Source organism: Cornus florida, unplaced genomic scaffold, assembly GCF_030987335.1.
Source record: "Cornus florida cultivar Cherokee Brave unplaced genomic scaffold, ASM3098733v1 CherokeeBrave_3.0.0_Hap2_Chr04, whole genome shotgun sequence".
Taxonomy (NCBI): domain Eukaryota; kingdom Viridiplantae; phylum Streptophyta; class Magnoliopsida; order Cornales; family Cornaceae; genus Cornus; species Cornus florida.
The window spans coordinates 20,258,166-20,279,005 of record NW_026775574.1 but is presented as its reverse complement, the minus strand read 5'-3'; the positions used below and the strand labels follow the sequence as shown (position 1 = coordinate 20,279,005).

Here is a 20,840-nt window from a genome sequence, read left to right as displayed (position 1 = left end):
GTGATTAATCCGATCTTTTTAACCATCTTCATTTGTTCTGCTCTGCAGTTTTGATAAAATGTGGTGTTTGAGACTATAATTTTTGCCCCTAATGCATGACTTAATAAGTAAGCCATTGATTTCTGATAGGACCACTGGGGTCAAAAACTTTTAAACACCAACCCTACTTGATTTAGTCAACAGCCATCGTCGAATCATACCATGTTTTTAATGAGCAAGCTGGTTGTCTCCAATTACAAAGGTGTCCAACCAAGTTTATAGGTTTGATCCAGGTTCAGACAGTTCTGGGTAGGTGCTGATCATTGATAAATTGTTGGAATAGAGGAGAGAAACGAGGTATATGAAGGAGTGTGCTTTAGAGCACTTGGGCACCTGAAACAGTTTCAACATGACAGTCTGCCTAGCAGGGACTGGAGCAAGGACCTACAACAGTTTCTCCCACCACACCACCAGCCATATGAGCCAGAGCCTTGGTCAGAGCATCTTAACGTGCTGTCACAGGTAATGCTAACTCAGTACATCTCTATTTTCTTCTAATTCCTGAGCCACAACCTGTTTTCAGCTATTCATTCAATGTTTATTAGCATCTTTCAGTTTGTTTGCTAAGAAAGAAAATAGGAGAAAGAAACCGTCAAGACGGGGCAATGGGTACGTGTTTATGAAGATGGGGCTTGGCAGTAGTGTGTAGAAAGACGACACTGTTGTTACCTCCTAACTAGATTAGTTTTCTAAACTTACTTTTCTTTTCAATATTCAGTCCTTTTATGTAGGAAGAGATTAAGACTACCACATCCATAGTGTCGATTAAAAACTTGGCTGCAGAGTAACAGGAATTCAAATTACACGTGGCTTTTCCGTCAATATTGCATGCAATGTTTACAAGGTAATTAAATTGCTGATGTGAGAATCTGCTTTGAGATGGTCCCAATTTATTAACGGTGTGTGTCTATCAACATCCTTTTAGAGCATCACTTGGTAGGTTACATTTTTTTTCTTTTTTATCACATGAAAAATGTGAAAATCTTTGTGAAAAGGCACATCAAATTACAGCTGTGCCTAATTTTGCGGACCGTCATAGTATTCCTTCTTTTATGCTAAGCATGGATAGGGACTCTGACACAATATGAACACGGCGATCAACAAATTTAAAAGAAAAAGAAAAAAAATACGGACACATCCTTTAAAAAAATAATTACATATAAACAAAAAAATATTGTTTTTGTTGATTTTATCTATATTATCATGAATATAATTACTAACATCTTGGGGCTAGATGGATTTTTTTTATTTTTCTAATTTAATATATTTTAAAACTATATCGAAACATTTTTTAAAAAATAAAGTTGCAAAGCTACCCCGTCCGTGTCTCAGACATGAACCTGTCGTGTTCATGATGTGTCCTAAAAACTATTCGAATTTCAGAACACTTCTAAATGTGTCTTGTATTATGTTAATTTCATGTTAGTACCCTGTATGTCTTGTATTATGTTTTTTATTCATGCCAATTCTGACTAGCTAAAGGGGATGAGAATCATACAGAAGTGAACAGAAAGTACAAGTGGAGAATCAGTGAGGTAAGAAGCCACAAGTCAATTCAATTACTATCAGTTTACTTATCAGAAAAAAAAAAAAAAAAAAAAAAAAAAAAAAAAAAAAAATTTACGATCAGTTTAGATTCCTGCTGTTTTATAAACTTAGGCCTACACCCAGAGGCCAGTTGAGGCAATCACTAATATTCTGGTTATCAGAATATTATTAAAAAGCTTGAATTTACCAGTAGATTAAACAAACCATTTTCTTGATAAGACCTACGTAGAATTATGCCACTGACGTGAGTAATGCTAATGTAACAGTAGTTTTTTAAATATTTTCCGTGGGTGCACCTTGAAAGAAAGACCCTATGAAGCTTTACTGTTTCTTGGAAATGGCTTTGGGCTAAAGTATCTAATAATTTAAAAGCAAGGGAGAAAGAAAGATATTAGCTAATGGGTATTTATGAATTGTGAATTTTAATCAAAAATTCATTTTATTAATTGTAACTGTTTATAGATTTTTTATTACATTGAGATTGGTATCACCACCAATTCTTTCTACTTGTTTCCTCTGCCTCTGTCATCACAACTTTGTTAAACCAAACTCACCAAACCCAACAGAGTTCAACTCAAATAGCATTAAACCATGTGTTTCTCAATTTTGTTCTGGAGTTCTTCCTTCTTCACACCCACAATCTTATCAACTGCTACCCCTTCCTTTATCAGAACAAAAGTTGGCAATGTTTGCACCTCAAATTCCTGAGCCACATCCTGTTTTCGGTCATTCATTCAACATATATTAGTATCATTCTGTTTGTCTGCTAAGAAAAAAACATAGAAAAAATTTCCCCGAAAGTGAAAGGGAAAAGAGCAATATATACCATCAATTCATCCACATCTATCTTGATGAACTTGACATCAGTATATTTAGCAGCAAACTCATTGATAGCTGGTTCTATGAATCCACAAGGTCGGCACCATGAAGCCGTGAAGTCAATCACAATCTTCATGAAAAAATAAAGAAAAAAAGGAAAATCAATCAATAGATGTAAATATAAGATAAAAATTTGAAAACTAAGCATTAGTCAAGTTTAGGAGGGTTGATGATGGTCATATTGTTACCAGTTTGGTACTTTCTTTGGAGGCTTGTAAATGGGCTCTCCATTTGGCAGAGGAATGTAGCTCAAGAACCAGGGAAGGACTTGTCGATGACAATCCGTTTGATTGGTTCATGGGAAAAAATTCATACCCCATTTTTCTTCTTTTTCTTCTTCTTCTTCTTCCCCTTAGAAGCTCTCTCTTCTCACTGACTTTGAGCTTAGGAAGATGTATAACCTATAACTTGAACATTTGGAGTTGTCAAGGAGGCCTATTTATACAGGTTGATGGTGGTAGCGGACAATTTTAAAACCATAACTTAATATAGCATTTGATGCCCTTCATGGGACCCTTTATAATTTGGACCGTTGGAGACAAAGTTGGAAAGATTTGGAGCATAAGTACCCTCTAAAACTAAAGTTAGTCTGGTTTAAATAAGGGGTTTAATCAATTACTGCCACTCATTCATATTAAATCATTTCCTGCCCATTACAAATTGACTTTTGCATTTGATACATAACTCCCAGGTTGGAATGGAAACATATGGGGCAACTAATGAATGTTTTTAACAGAATAAGTAAATTTATTTCCAAATCTGCTGGTATATATTGTGGTATTACATAATTTCTGCTATTAGTCACAGCTAAATGAAGGAACAAGAACTACCAATTCAGCACTGGTGGTACTTGTTTGAAGACACAGCTTGGCATTCTGAGTGCTGAACAGAGTGCTCTTGCCTCCTAACCTATGTTAGATGAACTCTCCAAAAGTAGGTGAAGCATCCACACAAAATACTTGAACGTGGGTATGGGATATGTGTTCGACACATTTGGTTGGACATGCGCCTAAAATATGCATTGAATAATTTAATTTTATTATATGATTTGCTTCAAAATCAGGGAGATACTTATATTAGACACTACCTTACATAAAGACATTATTTCACTCTAAACACTATGTTCAGTGTGTTCTATTTGGAGATTTGACACATATGTTGCATAAATACATACCAGTACCCCACACATGTACCCGAGTTCAGGTAATATAACCAGACAATGTTGTTTGTGTTGTGTCAACGAATATTTACTTTCCTTCCCAATATGTTTAAGCAAGAATAAATCAAGTCCACTACATTCATATATGGCATAGATTGTTAGATACTGACCTGTGTCCTGAGTGTACCATGAGGAGTTCAGACAACCACACACGATTCTACAACAGTTCGCCACACCACTAGACATATGAGCCAGAGCCTTGCTCGAAGCATCATAAAGTGCCAGCACAAGTAATGTTAACTCAGTGCTTCTCTATTTTCTTCTAGTTCCTGAGTCAAATCCTGCTTTCAGTTATTCATTTAGTATCTTTCAGTTTGTTTGGTAAGAAAGAAAATAGGAGAAAGAAACTGTCAAGATGGGGCAATGGGTATGTGTTTATGAAGATGGGGCTTGGCATTAAGAGTTTAGGAAGATGACACTGTTATTACCTCCTAACTAGAGTTTAGACAATGCAGCTTGTGATGTGCTGATTAGTCTTTAAAACTTACTTTTCTTCTCAATATTTAGTCCTTCTATGTAGGAAAAAGTTAAGTCCACCACATCATGGTGTTGAGTACAAACTTGTCCTGGAGTTCAAATTGCGTGCATTTTATACAAAGAGTGATTGAATTGCTGATATGAGAATCTGCTTCGTGAGGGTCCCAATTTATCAACTTTGGGTGTCCATCAACATCATCTTAGAGCATCAATTGGTAGGCAAAGTACATTATTTTTTATCGCATGAAAAATGTGAAACATGGGCTTCCAAGCTAACATGCTAATTGCAGGTATGAAAATCTATGTGAAAGGCACATCACATTGGGGCTGTGCCTAATTAGCGCACCATCTTGGTATTCCTTCTTTCATGCTAAGCATGGATACCAAAACTACATGAACACAGCAATGGATGTTATTGTTTACTAAAACCTTATATTATTTTTCTGATTATCTCATAATATATTTTAAAATTACATTGAGACCCTTTTCTTAAAAATTAATTGCAAAATTACCTCATCGTGTCTTAAAAGTGTTCAGAACACGTTCTTTTCGTGCTCACTTTTAGCTGTATCGGACTCATGCATATCTGGCATGCTGCCACAGCACCCCTAGAAGATTGTCTGTGCTGCTTTACTTTTATGCTTCTTAACTTTTTTGTTAGATTTAGTGGACGTAAAAGTGTAAATAGAAAGCAGAAATTCCTTTCTGGAACAATTCATTTCTCTATTTTAAATAGATGGAATCTCCCATAGAACAATTAAGCAAAAGGTACTTTGCAGTTGAAACTGGTGGTTTGCAATGGCATTCCACTCACAAAAGCAGTGCCACTGAGATCAGCAGTGGAATTTTTTTTTTTGACATTCTATCCTGTAAAAAGTATTCTGTTTCGAGAATGTTCCATTTATGTATTGAGCTAAATTGTCCTTGGTGATTCCACAGGTTTCCCATTCGTCAAATAGTTACTAATAACGATCACACAGGGTGTCGAGAATTGGGAAAAATTCTAGAATATTATGGGGTACCGTACCTCCGGGTCTTCCAGCTGTTAGATGTGGTGGTGGGGCCCACTTGATGGATGATCCAACAGCTGCAAGACCCCGGGTGTTGTAGAACTTCTCACAAAGAACTACTTAAATAGAAGATGTTCTTTTCTAAAGGGTACAGACTTGTGGAGTAAGACCGTAAACTTATGGAGGAACTTTCATTAGGTCTATTAGAGTTGTGATTGATTTGGTAACTTCTTGTTAGAAAAGGTATGAGAATCCTTATTCAAGAATAAATATATTGAAGATACTATTTATAGGATTAGGTGAAGAAGGTAGAGAAGCAGCATCAAGATGACGAGTGAGTGAATGACGTTAGGCATCATTCAAATTAAGAGCGGAAGCTCAATACGCATCAAGATGACGAGTGAATGAGTGACGTTAGGCATCTGGTTGTATATTCTCTTCTTCATTCATAATAGTGTCACATAGCCCTTGATTAGTGTATGATTGTATCTCCATATATGCATGTTTGATGAGTTGAGTGATGATATGCTTCCTTTGTTTTTAAATGGAGGAGTTAATTCTCAACAACTGGTATGAAAGTTAGTCTGAAGGAGTTAATATTCCCAACATTCAGTTGAATTAGAACCACACTACCCACTTCTTGATCAACATTCCAGTGGATTATGATCATTTCATGTTCATACCTTGTATATCTTGTATAATGTTCTTTATTCATGCTCATTTCTGACTAGCTAGCTAAAGAGGATGAGAAGAATCATGCAGATGTAAGCGGAAAGTAGAAGTGGAGAATCAGTGAGGTAAGAAGCCACAAGTCAGTTCAATATTTAGATATATTCCTATTGTTTTATAAACTTTGGCTTCCACCCAGAGGCCAGTTTAGGCAATCAAAAATCAGAATATACCTAATCTGTTCAAAGGGTTGAAGTACAAAAATTCTCCAAATAATAATTATTATTATTTGTGAAAAGTAACCCACAAGTGTTTTGGTTCACTTAAAACTTCCTCTAAATGAATTTTCCATTTATATTGTTCAATCAAATCCCTAATCCCTGTTTTTTCTTGGTAAGATTTACATAGAAATATGTCACTGAAGGACCTTGAAAGAAAGACCCTTCGAAGCTTTACTGTTCTCTGGAATTTGATTTAGGATAAATTATCTAATAATTTAAAACACAAGGGAGAAAGAAAGAACTTGGCAAATGGGTATTTAATGAATTGTTAATTTGCATCAAAAATTCATTTTATTGAATATAAATGTATATAGATTCGTTTTTTATTACATCGAGATTCCTATCATCTCCATGTTCTTTGTACTTTCTTCTGCTGATTCTGTCAAACCAAATCCAACAAAATTCAAGTGCTCAAGCCCTTCATCAACATTAAACCATGTGTCTCTCAATTTTGTTCTGGAGCTCTTCCTTCTTCACACCCACAATCTTATCAACTGCTATCCCTCCCTTTATCAGAACAAAAGATGGCAATGTTTGCACCTCAAATTCCTGAGCCACATTCTGTTTTCATTCATTCATTCAATATATATATATATATATATATATATATCTTAGTATCATTCTGTTTGTCATCGAAGAAAATGCATAGAAAAAATTTGTAGAAAAAGAAAAGAGCAATATGTACCATCAATTCATCCACATCTATCTTGAAGAACTTGACATCAGTGTATTTAGCAGCAAACTCATTGATGGTTGGTTCTATGAATCTACAAGGTCGGCACCATGAAGCCGTGAAGTCGATCACAATCTTCATTCCAAAATAAAGAAGACAATGAAAATGAAAATGAATCAGTAGATGCAAATATAAGATAAAAGTTTTTGAAAACTAAGCATTAGTCAAGTTTAGGAGGGTTGATAATGATCATATTTTTACCAGTTTGGTACTTTCTTTGGAGGCTTGTAAATGAGCTCTCCATTTTGCAGAGGAATGTAACTCGAGAACCAGGGAAGGACTCGTCGACGACGATCCATTTGATTGGTTCATGGGAAAAAATTCATACCCCATTTTTCTTCTTCCTCCTCCTCTTGGAAGCTCTCTCTCTTCTCACTGGGTTTGAGCCGAGGAAGATTATGACCTATGACTTGAACATTTGGAGTTGTCGAGGAGGTCTATTTATACAGGTTGATGGTGGTAGTGGACAATTTTAAAACCATAATATACAACAACATTTGATGCCCTTTTATGGGACCCTTAATAATTTGGACCGTTGTTGTTACATTTGACAATATTTGAAGAATAAATACTTTCTTTAGTCTGAATTTAAAATGGGATGTATCAATTACTTCCGTTCATTCGTATTAAAGCATTTTACTGCTTATTTTTATTGTTATTTTTATTTACAAAGAAAGAATCTCCATATTTTACGGGAGAGACTAATCCACCTCAGGACACACGTAACAGCCCACAAGCCACATAAATCTCAAACAAGAATCGACTCAAAAGACGAGAGTTACGTCTGAGTTAAACTTGGAAATGAAAGTCTTCTTTTGTTTCTCGACGGTTAAGTAAAACTAAGCTCATAAGCTTGTTATCTTAGGTCACAACAAGTTGATAGGATTCCCTTTTTACGTCCCCGTGACAATGACACGAGGGCGAAAAAAGTAAAGAGAGGGATAGGGTTTCTTTCGCTTTTGGCATAGCGAGCCCAGCAATTCATACCCCATTTTTCTTCTTCCTCCTCTTGGAAGCTCTCTCTCTTCTCACTGAGTTTGAGCCGAGGAAGATTATGACCTATGACTTGAACATTTCGAGTTGTCAAGGAGGTCTATTTATAGAGGTTGATGGTGGCAGTGGACAATTTTAAAACCATAATATACTACAACATTTGATGCCCTTTTATGGGACCCTTAATAATTTGGACCGTTGTTACATTTGACAATATTTGGAGAATAAATATTCTCTCTAGTCTGAATTTAAAATGGGGTGTATCAATTACTTCCGCCCATTCGTATTAAAGCATTTTTCTGCTTATTTCTATTTTATTTTCATTTACAAAGAAAGTACCTCCATATTTTACGGAAAAGACTAATGCACTTCAAGACACACGTAACAGCCCACAAGCCACATAAATCCCAAACAAGAATCGACTCAAAAGACGGGAGCTACATCTGAGTTAAACTTGGAGATGAAAGTCTGTTTTTTGTTTCTCGATGGTTAAATAAGACTAAGCTCATAAGCTTGTTGTCTTAGGTCCAACAAGTTGATAGGATCCCCTTTTTACGTCCCCGTGACGACATGGGGGAGAAAAAAGTAAAGAGAGGGATGGGGTTTCTTTCGCTTTTGGCATAGCGAGCCTAATGGGAGGCTCGCATGACGGGCTATTAGTTCAGTGGTAGAGCGCGCCTTAATAATTGCATTGTTTGATTTTCAGTCGGAGGGAGAGTGTGCACAAGCCCATTTGAATCAAGCCAGAAAGGACGCTGGGTTTCAAGGAGTGATTGTGACATCCCACGTAGCCCGGAAAAAGAAGTGTGCACTTAAAATAAAAAAATAAAAAATAAAAAAATTGTCTCTTACTTGTATCGACGTATTTTGAAAATCGTGAATGATTATGTAGCGCAAAGCGAACAACATCTTCACAACTAAATGAAGGAACACGAGCCACCAATTCTGGCACTTGTTTGAAGACACAAATTACCATTTGAGTGTTGAAAAGAATGGCTCTTGCCTCCCAACTATGTTTTAGACAACGTTGTTTGTGACGTGTGAACAATATTTACTTTCCTTCTCAATATGTTCTAAGCAAGAATAAATCAAGTCCCCTACGTTCAAATATGGCTTGTGTCCTGCAGTGTACCATGAGGCGGAGTTCAGGCAAATTTACACACGATTCTTCAACCAATATTCTGTACCCAGTGTGTGTGTTTGTGTGTGTGTGAAAAGTAGTAGTTTAATGATGGCCACCTTTTGTAATGGTCCCAATTGTGGGTGGCCATCACTAACATTTAATTACATCAATCACTTGATGGGGGGTGATGTTAGATTCGCTTGGCTGGCGGGCAGCACACAAAAGATGAAGGCATGGAACTACAAAAGTTTAATATTCCTGGACCAGTTTTAATTTTTTTTTTAATTATTATTATTTATTTTTTTTGGGCAAATAGAGTCAATTCTGTGATATGATATGGCCATCGATAGATACAGAGTTCCACTGAAGTAGAAAGACTGAGACTTGAATTCAATTACATTGATGTAGCTTCAGCCTTCACATCAACCACCACTATATTGATTGAAAACACAAAATGGAATACAGTTGTTTTGGTAAAAACACGGCACATAAAAGCTAAAAGGAATTGTTAGGGGTGCAAAGTTGAACACCACCCGCCTAACTGAACACGACACGAAATTAACGAATTTATAATTAACCTTAAACGAGTTCGAATCGTAAATGGATTGACATGATTAATTCGTTTATTTAGTCGTATCGTGTTAAAATTGAAAAGTTTAACCCGTTTAACTCAACGTGTTAATAATCGTGAATATGACATGTGTAATTTTGTTTAGATCCAATTATTATGGATAGTTTAATCATTTCAACATAAACCTTGACTTGTGCCGTGTTAAATTCTATCTATTTAACGTGTTTGATGTTTTTTTTTTCCTTACTTTAAATATTTTGGTTAATTGAGACTTATATATTTTTTTGTATTTATTGTTTAATTGAAAATAAAAAATGATTCTTGTAGCAAATAGTTACAATCAATTGCTAGACCTAATTATGCAATAAATAAGGAAGTCAAGCCCTCCACTTAATTATATTTGATATAAATAACCAATTAAAAATTATTCGATTAGACAATTCAGTACAAGTGTTCAATGTAAATATCACAACTCATTGAGAATTAAATGTCTCGTTTTGATAAATAATTTATTAAAGAAGTTAAAACGATAATTAAATGGTCGTGTTTGAATTAGCACAATTATTAAATGAATCATGTTTAGGTTAACACAATTATCAAATGGATGGGCCATGTTTAGGTTTTTCTTTCTAGTAAAATGCCATGTTTAGGTTTTGTGTCATGTTTAGGTTTATCTTTTTAGTAAAATTCACGTTTAGGTTTATCTTTTCAGTAGAATGCCCTCATGTCAACACGATTATGACCCGCAAATACGAATTATCACCACCAAAGCATTTACCTACATGAACCTATTTTTCAAGTCAATACGTACCCTGTGGATGTAGTGGATAAACTCAAACATCTTCAACTATTCAAAAATCGGTTTTAAAATCATTTTCCAAGAAAATATATCTAAGGTTAAGTCACTTCCTAGTAAGAAGATAGTCAAGTATAGATTTAACCAGCACTCTAAACATCCTTCATTCACAAGAATTACAATATGTACTTGTTGTTAACAGGATCAGCCAACACGATGATTTTTTTTTTTTTTTTGAAGGAATGTGCTGCCAAATTGCAATGCAGAATGAACTTGCAATTGAAGTGGATGTTAGCTCTGGCATTTTGGTCACCGTATCAGTGTCATTTATATCAGCAATAGAATTATTGTTTCGACATTCTATCCTCTCAGAACTATTCTTATTCGAGTTTGCGACCAAGTCTTGTACAATATGGATGTTTGATCTAACACCTTAAACTGGGAGGTAGGAATATTTACCAGGCGTTCTTGGTATTGTGGATTCCTCCGGCTCTTGGAATCCAAGCTCTCAACACCTTAATGAAATACTAAGTCGGTCAATGGGTAACCCAGGTTGTAAATTCAAAGCATCCTGGGCTACCCAGGTGTTAAAATTCGGTCCGTCTCATTAACGTGTTGAAAACTTGGATTCCAAGAGCTGAAAGAGGGAAAAAGTACAAGAACCCGGGTCCTCTCCAGTGCCATTTTCATCGTGTATGTACTGTGCCAACGCAACAACTTTACCATCGCTCATGCAACAACTATTCATAAGCTATGTATTGTGTTGCGTAAAACAGTATAGGATACAAACACAGAATCCCAACACATGAAGGGATCCTGATTCTAAGTACAAATCTTACACCTGGGCTACCTACCTATGGTAAATCTAAATGTACATATTGATGTTGTCTAAAAGACATAATTACTTCACATAATATTTAAGAAAGGGAATGTAAAACTTCTTTCCCGCTGCATGGAATTTTGATCATTTTACTACCATGGTTCAGCGAGAGAAGCTTTACTAAACCTTCTTTTTCGAATTTTTTTTTCCAAATAAATAAATGTCCATTCACTGAACTACAAAAAGGAGGTGCACTCATCAACATCCATCCTTAAACGTTTCATGTAAGGAAAAACATTTTCACCACCCACTGGAAAAGTCACGTTTCATGTAAGCAAAAACATTTTCACCACCCACCACAGATATAAGCAACTAAATGAGTTATGAATCTGCTGGGTCATTACCTGCTTGACCTCCAGAACCATGGTTGTAGTTAGAGTTCCCACCACCACCGCCTCTGCCGCCCCTTCCCCTATTGTAAGCATAGTTCCTCGGGTAATAATTTCCAGGCTGGTCATAGTATTGGCTGCGGCCATTTTGGTAAGGCCCACCTCCCCTGCTGCTGTATCGACCTCCACGGCCATTGGAATAACCTCTACGTCCACCACCACCCCCACCACGACCACCTCTTTGATTCTGATAGACCCTCCGAGGAACATGGTTTTGTTCCTTTGTCTCCACCTCTCTCTGATTCTGCCCCATTTCTTCCTGCGATTTGACTGGTTCTGTCTGAGCAGAGACTTCTGCATGATTTTCCACCTCTGATTCACTCTGCAAAGTTTTAAAGTTTTTGTATCACATCAAATATAATAAAGAAATACTAGCACGCAAGTTTGTGTTAAAAGAGTTAAACTATAAACAGCACCTTGTGAAATTCTTCAACAGGACTGGACTGATCATCGTAGCTTTCATTTTCTTGAAAATTTGCCGTGTCTTCATCCTAAATAAGACATACAAATTAGGGAATCAGTATGACACCAAATAAATTTATCAGGATGACAGTAGGACAAACAAAATAAAATTCCATATTTAGAAAGAGAAAATAATAAATAATATAACAAGAATAATCCTGTTGGAATTGAAGAAAAAAAAATGTGGGGTGAAACTCAAAAAACTAAAGCTTTTAGTCTTTGCTACTCCATTGCCATGTAATTAAAAATAAAAAGGGAATATTTAACAGATGACCAAGCACACAAATCCAAACCAGAACAATGGGAATAATTTTAAAATGGGATTTATTATATATGCACGTCTTAAAAATTTTATACAAGGATACAAATTTATTGAAGAATGATGATAAATTGGAAATAATGGCTAGAGAAGCAAAAGCTATAGGATCTATTTCTATCTAAATCCCTTCTGGAAATCAAGTTGCCTTGAGTGGCTGCTTGGATCTTTTCATAATCCTAAAGTTTACCTTCCTTAATCTACTACCCTCCTGGAAACCACATGTCAGAGAAAATCAAACTAGGAAAAAAAAAAAAAAAAAAAAAAAACTCATCCTTAACAGAAGATTGAAGGTGGTATTTTTCATATAATTTGAACAATGATGATTTCTTAGTATTATGTGAATATTAGATACATATAAAGTTAAGAATGCAATTTAACATGAATCTACTACCATACCAGCTATAATGCTTTTATGGTACAAGATGCTATATAGACCAAATAATCCAAATAACGTTTGAGATTAATACATATGAAAATGAAACGATAATTGATAAATAAATGCCTTGTGAGAAGCTGGGTCCAAAACAAATTGAGGAGAGATGAGGAAGTCATTTTAAGAAGGATTTGCACGTAAAACAAAAAGACCAAATGGAAGTGGAACAGAAAAGCAACAGACATGCCAGTATTTGTACTGTAGATATATCATCAAAGGTGGTTTGCAATTGACATTTCAATCATCAATTGAACACTAATACTTCAGATGTTGAATATATGGATTAATACATTCATCTGTCAAACGCATCCATAGAATTGATTGCAAGGAACTGGTCATGTATAGGGCCCTTCAATACAAATGTGCCTATATTAGATAATACTTCCACACCAAATAATTATGTTTATGCATGATTATTAACAATGAAAACACTCAAATTTGATTGGAAGAATAAAATATAAAGATCCTATATTACTCACATCCCTCACAGAACTATTGACTGATACTAATTGGTAGACCACTTGCAAAAAAGATATTAATTGCACTTCAAACAAAAGCATATCCTACTAAAATAGAAGTCTTAAAATTTTCACATCTTTTTCCATGATACCGATGTCATTAACTCAGCCTTAGCAAGAAAAACTTGCAAAAATTCGACCATAATCCTTTCAGTTTATTGAAACACCTCACTTACCAGTTCAAGTTTCACTCCCTCAGAGAAATTAATTGTGCAGTGAAGTTATCAAATCAAGCAACAATCTTGAAGCAAAAATTTGTTATCCAGTATTTGCTTGAAAAGATGTAATGCAACAACATCAAGTTCAATTAAACATATTAAGAGTATGACAGTGATTCATCAACCAGTAAAATTCAGTAAAAGGTCTGTCAAATACATGACTCAAGAGATGCAATAAAACCCTTGAAAATATAACAAAGGAATCATGAAGGACTACATATCTGAACCCAACACTAAAAAAATCTTATAATCACTATACATATCCTTTCAAAATTCTACCATGATGACATGGTTTTTGTGCATAAATTGGTTGGCATGAAGTATCGTGTTTTCCCTATAAACGAATTATTTCTTAAGAACTAAAATGCCAAAAAATGGACTAGTGTAACGGGTCGGATGCTTCGCAATCCAACCAAAAAGCTTAAGCTATTAGGTGGGCTAACACCCTACTCATATATACCCATTCACTTGCCCATCCAGATCCGATGAGGGACAAGACTCCCTTTGTAGCATTCTCCCCCACCAGAACTCACAACGCCCTCCTTGTTGTCGGGCCACCCTGCCTAACCGAGGGTGCTTACCCAGGTGTGGCTTTGATACCAACTGTAACGGGTCAGGTCCTTCACGATCCGACCAAAAACATTAAGCTAATAGGTGGGGCTAACACCCCAATTCAAATATACCTTTCACTTTCCCATCCGAATCCGATGTGGGACAAGACTCCCTTGTAACAACTAGTTACATTATCAATCAAGGTTAATTTCATGTTACTCTCTCCTTCTAGATCAATGAAAAAAAAAAAGAGAGAGAGAACATCAAAAATCGGAGAACAAATAGATCTCTTAATCTAACAAGGCAAAACCCATGTACATAATCAGAAATGATGGGGGGTGCAAGTATATGTGCACCGGTAAGGAAGAACGATTCAATTTAAGTTAAAGGCACAAGAATAACCACAAGCACAATAAGGACGAATGGGAGTGGGTCAAGGTGACCCAAAAAAAAATTTTGATGGCCAATTTTTTTAAATAGAAAAATATGTCCTTGATAAACCCAGATAACATAAATGGATTGTAGTGAATGCCAAAGAAGTAAATAACAAGGCACTAGTGACCTAGTATATGGTTAAATTGCTATTATTATTATTATTATTATTCTACTTTGAATAATAAGTAGTGACAAGTACAAAGACTCAATTTCACAACGGCTGTGATGAGTTCCCTTAACCAAGCCACTCTTATGATTACAGGATCATTCGTAAACAGGTACACTGTTAAAGCCCTGGATTCCCCATACTAGTAGGGAGCTTAGAGTTTTTATGTTCTATTTAACTTTCTCGTGGGAGTCTTGTCACCCTTCCCTCACGGTACTATTAGTCACTGAGGAATACTTAGCCTGACACATGATCACTTGCAATTTACTAAGGCCTAGTTTGGTACGGAATGGAATCCCTATTCCAACCATTCCTTTGTTTGGTATGAAATTTAAAGTGGGAATCACCAGTCCTTGGAATAAAAATTCATTCCAAGGAATGAAAATCCATTCCACATTTAAACCTATGGAATGGTCATTCCATTCCCGCCGCCACCTTCTTCCACCAACTTCCACCGCTGTCGCTTCCCATCACCACCATTTAGAATGGTGATTATCATTTCATATTTGCAACCAAACAATAGAATGAGAATGACCATTCCATTCTCATTCTCATTCCATTCCCAACTTCATTCCATTACCATTCCATTTCATTCATGCGTACCAAACTAAGCCTAAATGTATCAGTCATACATTTGCCTTTATTGTGGAGGCTCATCTCTTCACAAAAGATTTCTAAATGTCTTGATTCATTCTATATGTGATATAGTTGCCCTCTCTCTCTACAATATATTACCTCACTAATAAATTTCTCACGCTACCTAATACATCAACATGTTCACTAGAGTTCCATTTGCACATGGATCGATAAGACTTGCAATTAACTTTAAAAGCATTAGCCTGTTCCATTCCTCTAAATGAAATGAGCCACCATATATAAAAGAAAATGTCATCAGCTTGAATTTGATTCAAGCTACAACATTAAAAGCACAACCATCTCAAAAAACAAACAATGTTTAACAAAAGCCTCCAAAAAAGCTACAAATTTGTCATTCTGCATTAGAAACTAACTGTTACAGGAGATTTATGCGAAACTGTAATTTGCTTCAAGCTATCTCTTTAGAGCCAACATTTCACAAAAGCTTCCCAATAAAGGCAACAAGATTGTTGTTCTGCATCAGATTCATAACCCATTATAAGAAATTCTTGAAAGTAACAGACCGCATAATCCCTTGCACAACTTCAGACAAGGTGATGTTGATACATTTATTGATACAAGCCCAATACTGAATAATGTTACAAAGAATAGGCTTTTTAATAAATCCTTAAATGGACATGTCACTTCTCTTGAAAGACAACTCGTGCCAACAACCAAAGAGGTGCATATATGCATGAAAAAAGGTTATCCAAGGGTAATTGCAGATGAGGATACGATTCTAGCCTTAATAGTTACAACACAAACTGCCAATAAAGCAACGGAAAAGTAGGTACATAAAAGCGTAGATACAAGCTAAGCCAAGAAAATGGGGGTATCCAATTCAGGTTTGGTTGACAAACCAACAAGTCCAAAATGAATACTGAGCATGGTCTAAGAAGCGAATTCCAAAATTTTGAGCAGATACCAGTTTAAGAACAACTAGCTGTCTCTTATAAAATCTTCACATGACAATGAGCTTATAGTTCCAGGAAGCTCAGAAAACAAGAAACTTTAAAATATGATTGAGCCTAGATTATTTATCTCAAACACGGTTTTAAGCGAGCTCTTTAGAGCTAAAAGAAGCCCCTCGGGCCAAGCAGATCATTGAAGTTAAGGAGTTCTCTCCAAAACTTCTAATATAGAAAAGAAAGACAAAACTTTAGCCATGCCCTAGTCTCCAAAATTTGGGGATTAAATCAATTCCATAACAACAAACCTGTTCCCATTACTAACAATCTAGTTTATTTTCATGAAAGAGAAGTAATACTACCCTATTCTGCTCTTTCATGAACGATGATTTAAAACTTTGATCACTACATTCAGAATATCACACATCATATTATGTGCACCCCAATAGTACCTACCACTCATGCTAGTGTTATGAACACAATACAAAGGCTTCCCAACAATTACATAGATAGAAAATGTCCCCTATTTTTATTTTTATGTGAAAATACATTAAAGAGAATTATAAAATAAGGAATCAACACATGCACAAATGGGAATCAAAAGAAAAAAATAAATAAAGGTATGCCTACGTGATGAGGTGGAGGGATGAACTCGACACAAACATAACCTTTGAATTATTCTAAAGAAAATGCTTCTCTAAATTTCAAACATGATTCTCAAGTTTGGCACCCAAGATTATTCTAAAGAAAATGCTACTCTAAAATTCAAACATGATTCTCAAGCTTGGCACCCAAGACTTTTACCATTTTACTAATTAATGAATAAGCTCCGTAAAAACCGTGTGGACAAAGACAGATTAGTCGCCTGATTAAGCCAAAGAAATAAGCTAAGAAGCACAACACTTGCGAAAACAAGATGTTTCCATGGAGGAAACATGCTCGACAGATTTTGAATGTGTCTAAAAAACAAAGTTTAATCATTTAATACACATGGAAGATACATTTTTTACATTAACCAACACGTGAACAGTGAACCCTGCACATTAGATAAGACTTTCTTTTGGTGTGGAAAAAACGTCCAACTACAAAGAAAAATCAGATTAAAGGTTTATACAATATTCATAAAAAGTTTGACCATACCAGAAAGCAAAAGTTAGAAAAGTCTTACTTAAGGAACGGACATGGGAATGAGGATGAGTCATTTCATTGGGGGTTCAAATACAAATATATATCTACATACATACACGAAAACAAAACAATACATAAACAAATAGTATTGTGTTTTTTGTTTTGACTTTCTCAATATGTCAGAAAGCAAAAGTTGGAAGAGTCTTAATTAAGGAACAGACATGGAATAAGGATGAGCCATTTCATTGGTGGGACATATACAAACACAAAAACAAAACAATACATGAACAAATAACATTGTGCTTTTTGTTTTGACTCTCACGATAGGTCGAGGGTGACTATGACTATAAAATTAATGAATAATTTCTTTTTTTTATAAGTATTTTTTTTATAAGTAAAATTGTATAAAAGAAGCGTTCAAAAGGGGAACGAATCCCTCAGAAGAAACACAAGGCCTAATAGGGCCTCTAATCTCTCAGAGTCTCCAAAAAATAACAATTTCCTCCTTGGAATTACAATTTATCCCTAGAACCCAACAAAAAAGAGTGCTATTCATGAATAATAATTTTCAGATAGTCTATTGGATTCGATTTTTATGAAACTACATTGCTATATAAAATCTAATTTTTGTATATAAAATATGTATTTTAAGTTCATGCATATGCATTACTTTCTAAGATTTATCATGTCAACGTTTCGTCCATGCCCATGCTTCTTATAAATAAGGAACATGAACCTAAAAGCCTTCAGACAAATGAAACAAAAATAATCTATCTCTTGACACAAAACAATGAATGACAAGGTCATTTGTTTATTAGTCCTTATATATTACATGTGAAACACCTATTAGGTTTAGGATCCTCCGCTACCTCCTAATGAATCAAATTAGCAAGAAATAATTGTCTTCAGAAAAGACTGGGCACTTCAAGAGGAGCAAATGTACCGTAAATACTACTACAAGAGAAACCACCTTCTCTCCTATAAGCGTGTGATAAGAATATTCGTCTTTCAAAGAACTCAGTTACTGCCTCAACATATTAAGATAATTCCATCCCCATTCTGACCTGCATTTTTTTTCTTTTTCTTTTTTGAAAAGGAAAGATATATTAGAAAGCGTTCAAAAGGGGAATGCATCCCGAAGATTACAAAAAAGCGGAAGCCAAAGAAAGAGGTCCTGTGGATCCAATGAACCCAAAAAATCAACAAACTCTTATATAGATTTACAATTTCTCTCCATCACCCAACAAAAAAAGAGAGCTAATAATAAGAAATTTCAAAGCCCCAATGGAAGATTCCTCCCCATCAAAAGATCTTCTATTCCGCTCCTTCCAAACGCACCACCAAACGCAAAAGGGTACCACCCTCCAAATATCACTTTATGTGGATGAGGGCTTCCCCGTCAAATTCATTCCACTACTTCATAGCGCTCAGGTTTGCATCCAGATTATCCTACCACGATAAAAGAAGCATTATCTAAAACCTTTATTGCGTTGAATGTAATATAACTTCCACGATTACTCTTAATTCCTTATAATAGAATCTGTTATGGCAAATAAAACACAATAGCAAGAACAAAACACCATGTAATGCAATACAATCGAATTTGAGTTTCAACTCCAGGGATGAATCAAAAAAGAAATCTTTATTGGTTCTACGTCCTATTTTTTATGAAGAGAATGAATCTTTTTAGCTATACAACCTGCACCATTTATGTTAGCTGAAATCTTCAAGAAACAAGAGAACATAATATCTTCAACAAAATGTGTTTATGGTGAAATCCAACATTGATAACATAACATAGAGTGATATTAGGATTCTTCCAAGTTCTAAAAGCTCCCAAAAATATCAATGTAGCATGTTTTCAGATAAGACCTCCACAAAGCAAACGCAGATAACACTATAATGGAAAATTTTTCTTACCATTCAGATAAAAGAACGAAAAAGAGAAATAACAATAATAAAATATCTTAATCCCACTAGTCTAGGAGTACATCAACTATTTACCTTCTGCTGATATTCCACATCAGAACCTTCCACTTGGACGGGCACATTCACTGGCACCATAGACCCATGCAAGGCATAATTTCCAGCTGCAGCAGCCACCTCTACAGCTGCTTTCATCTCCGGTGTCGTCGTGAAGTAGTCTGATGCCATAATCTTGTTGAGCCTTGCTCTCAATGCCGCATCTACAAAATCATCAATTACCATCACCAAAACAAACATACAAATCCATAAATTTCATAAAAATGCAAAATTTTTAACACAATAACCATACAGGTAATGTTCGAATCTGGATCAATCGGCTGATCGGAGTTGGCAAGCCATAGCTTCGCGTGCTCCATGCACCTCCTCAAAGCATTCTTGTGCGACAGACTCGAATCGACTGGCCTCGAAACCAATAGTCCGCCCAACGTCGAAATCAAATCCAAGTCCCTCTCACCGAGCATATCGGTGGACTCGTCGTCGGTCACGTAATCGTAGGTCAAGCAACACCCTCGCTCGTGCGTCCGAGTCAAAATCGTCGAAGTGAAATCACTCGCAGTCTTCACATCGAACATAGTCCCAAAGTAGAGGAGGTTCAGGAGATCCTCCACGACAGTGTTTCCATGGTCCGATTGATGTTCAACGTCGGTGATTTTCTGCTCAACTTCTGTCTCTTTATCGTCTTCGGTGACAGTGGATTCGACGGGAGGGGAAGCGGAGACTTGGTGGCGTTGCAGGGCGAGGCTGATCTCGTCTGCGACGGCAACGGAGAGGGGTTGGCGGAGCTTCTCGAGCTCATCGATGGAGGCGGTGACGGAGGGTTTGGAGCGGAGGACGTCTTCTTGTTCCTTGTTGAGGATTTTGCCTTGGGCGATGGCCTCTTCCATTTGGAGGATTCGGTTCTGTTTCTTTTTGAGGGCACGGAGGCGCTTGTTGATGAAGTTGAGAACTGGTCCGTCGGTGACGTCCGAGGCCGCTGTCGCCGCCATTGTGAGATTTGATCGGTGGGGAAAAGGTGGGGAATTTCGCCGCCGTCAACGGCGGTGGTGGTGGGGAAAGAGAGGGTTTTTAGAGGTTTTGCGGAGCTGTAGAGAGAGAGAGTGGGGAGATAAGCGGCCAATGGATTTTTAAGAGATAGAGAGAGAAAGAGATGATTGGTTTCAGTCATAGTGGGCTAAAAAGCCAAGCCCGAATAAATCTTCAGTGGACTTTTTGAGTTGGATCGGTGGATACTGGATTGACCCGTTTGAGAAAGGTTTCATTTTTTTTTTTTTTTTTTTTTTTTCCTTATATAGAGTAAAAATTATTTTTATCAACCTGTTACTCAAAGAAACAGACACTCGTTGAGGATCGGTTTATTTTGACGTAAAACAATTTTTTTAGAAATATTTTTTCTTTTTAGGTAAGATATATATATATTTTTTTTTTTTCAGTATTTGATAAAGGGTTAAGTCGAGATTGAAGTCGATAGTTTA

The 20,840-nt window shown here is 36.0% G+C and overlaps 3 protein-coding genes across 4 annotated transcripts; all 3 read right to left on the bottom strand.

Moving 5' to 3' along the window:
- Positions 1 to 1,992: 1,992 nt before the first annotated feature.
- LOC132302937 (thioredoxin H2-like) lies at positions 1,993 to 2,894 on the bottom strand. The gene is made up of 3 exons (XM_059799946.1): positions 2,655 to 2,894; positions 2,414 to 2,536; positions 1,993 to 2,303 (listed from the first exon to the last, which is right to left on the bottom strand). The coding sequence occupies exons 1-3, from the start codon at positions 2,784 to 2,786 to the stop codon at positions 2,172 to 2,174; spliced, it is 387 nt and encodes a 128-aa protein (XP_059655929.1). The 5' UTR covers positions 2,787 to 2,894; the 3' UTR covers positions 1,993 to 2,171.
- A 3,458-nt stretch (positions 2,895 to 6,352) lies between these two features.
- On the bottom strand, positions 6,353 to 7,276 carry LOC132302936 (thioredoxin H-type-like). Of its 2 annotated transcripts, none has more exons than XM_059799945.1 (3): positions 7,057 to 7,276; positions 6,808 to 6,930; positions 6,353 to 6,671 (listed from the first exon to the last, which is right to left on the bottom strand). In XM_059799945.1, the coding sequence occupies exons 1-3, from the start codon at positions 7,186 to 7,188 to the stop codon at positions 6,552 to 6,554; spliced, it is 375 nt and encodes a 124-aa protein (XP_059655928.1). In that variant the 5' UTR covers positions 7,189 to 7,276; the 3' UTR covers positions 6,353 to 6,551. The 2 variants fall into 2 exon arrangements, with proteins under 2 accessions (XP_059655928.1, XP_059655927.1); XM_059799944.1 differs by having other exon boundaries at positions 6,353 to 6,683; positions 7,057 to 7,275.
- A 3,967-nt stretch (positions 7,277 to 11,243) lies between these two features.
- LOC132302934 (uncharacterized) lies at positions 11,244 to 20,524 on the bottom strand. Its single transcript, XM_059799942.1, has 4 exons — positions 19,658 to 20,524; positions 19,387 to 19,568; positions 12,024 to 12,098; positions 11,244 to 11,929 (listed from the first exon to the last, which is right to left on the bottom strand). The coding sequence occupies exons 1-4, from the start codon at positions 20,352 to 20,354 to the stop codon at positions 11,540 to 11,542; spliced, it is 1,344 nt and encodes a 447-aa protein (XP_059655925.1). The 5' UTR covers positions 20,355 to 20,524; the 3' UTR covers positions 11,244 to 11,539.
- Between the last annotated feature and the right edge of the window lie 316 nt (positions 20,525 to 20,840).

What these genes read in the sequence shown, in the direction of transcription:
- LOC132302937 (XM_059799946.1), bottom strand. Translation starts at nt 2,786, where the DNA reads ATGGGGTATGAATTTTTTCCCATGAACCAATCAAACGGATTGTCATCG. An exon ending in CCAAAGAAAGTACCAAACTG is followed by an intron (nt 2,537 to 2,654) that starts GTAACAATATGA and finishes TTTTTCATGAAG; the next exon opens with ATTGTGATTGACTTCACGGC. An exon ending in TAGATGTGGATGAATTGATG is followed by an intron (nt 2,304 to 2,413) that starts GTATATATTGCT and finishes GACCGAAAACAG; the next exon opens with GATGTGGCTCAGGAATTTGA.
- LOC132302936 (XM_059799944.1), bottom strand. Translation starts at nt 7,188, where the DNA reads ATGGGGTATGAATTTTTTCCCATGAACCAATCAAATGGATCGTCGTCG. An exon ending in CCAAAGAAAGTACCAAACTG is followed by an intron (nt 6,931 to 7,056) that starts GTAAAAATATGA and finishes TTTGGAATGAAG; the next exon opens with ATTGTGATCGACTTCACGGC. An exon ending in TAGATGTGGATGAATTGATG is followed by an intron (nt 6,684 to 6,807) that starts GTACATATTGCT and finishes GAATGAAAACAG; the next exon opens with AATGTGGCTCAGGAATTTGA.
- LOC132302934 (XM_059799942.1), bottom strand. Translation starts at nt 20,354, where the DNA reads ATGGCGGCGACAGCGGCCTCGGACGTCACCGACGGACCAGTTCTCAAC. An exon ending in ATGTGGAATATCAGCAGAAG is followed by an intron (nt 12,099 to 19,386) that starts GTAAATAGTTGA and finishes TGTCTTATTTAG; the next exon opens with GATGAAGACACGGCAAATTT. An exon ending in CTGTTGAAGAATTTCACAAG is followed by an intron (nt 11,930 to 12,023) that starts GTGCTGTTTATA and finishes AAAACTTTGCAG; the next exon opens with AGTGAATCAGAGGTGGAAAA.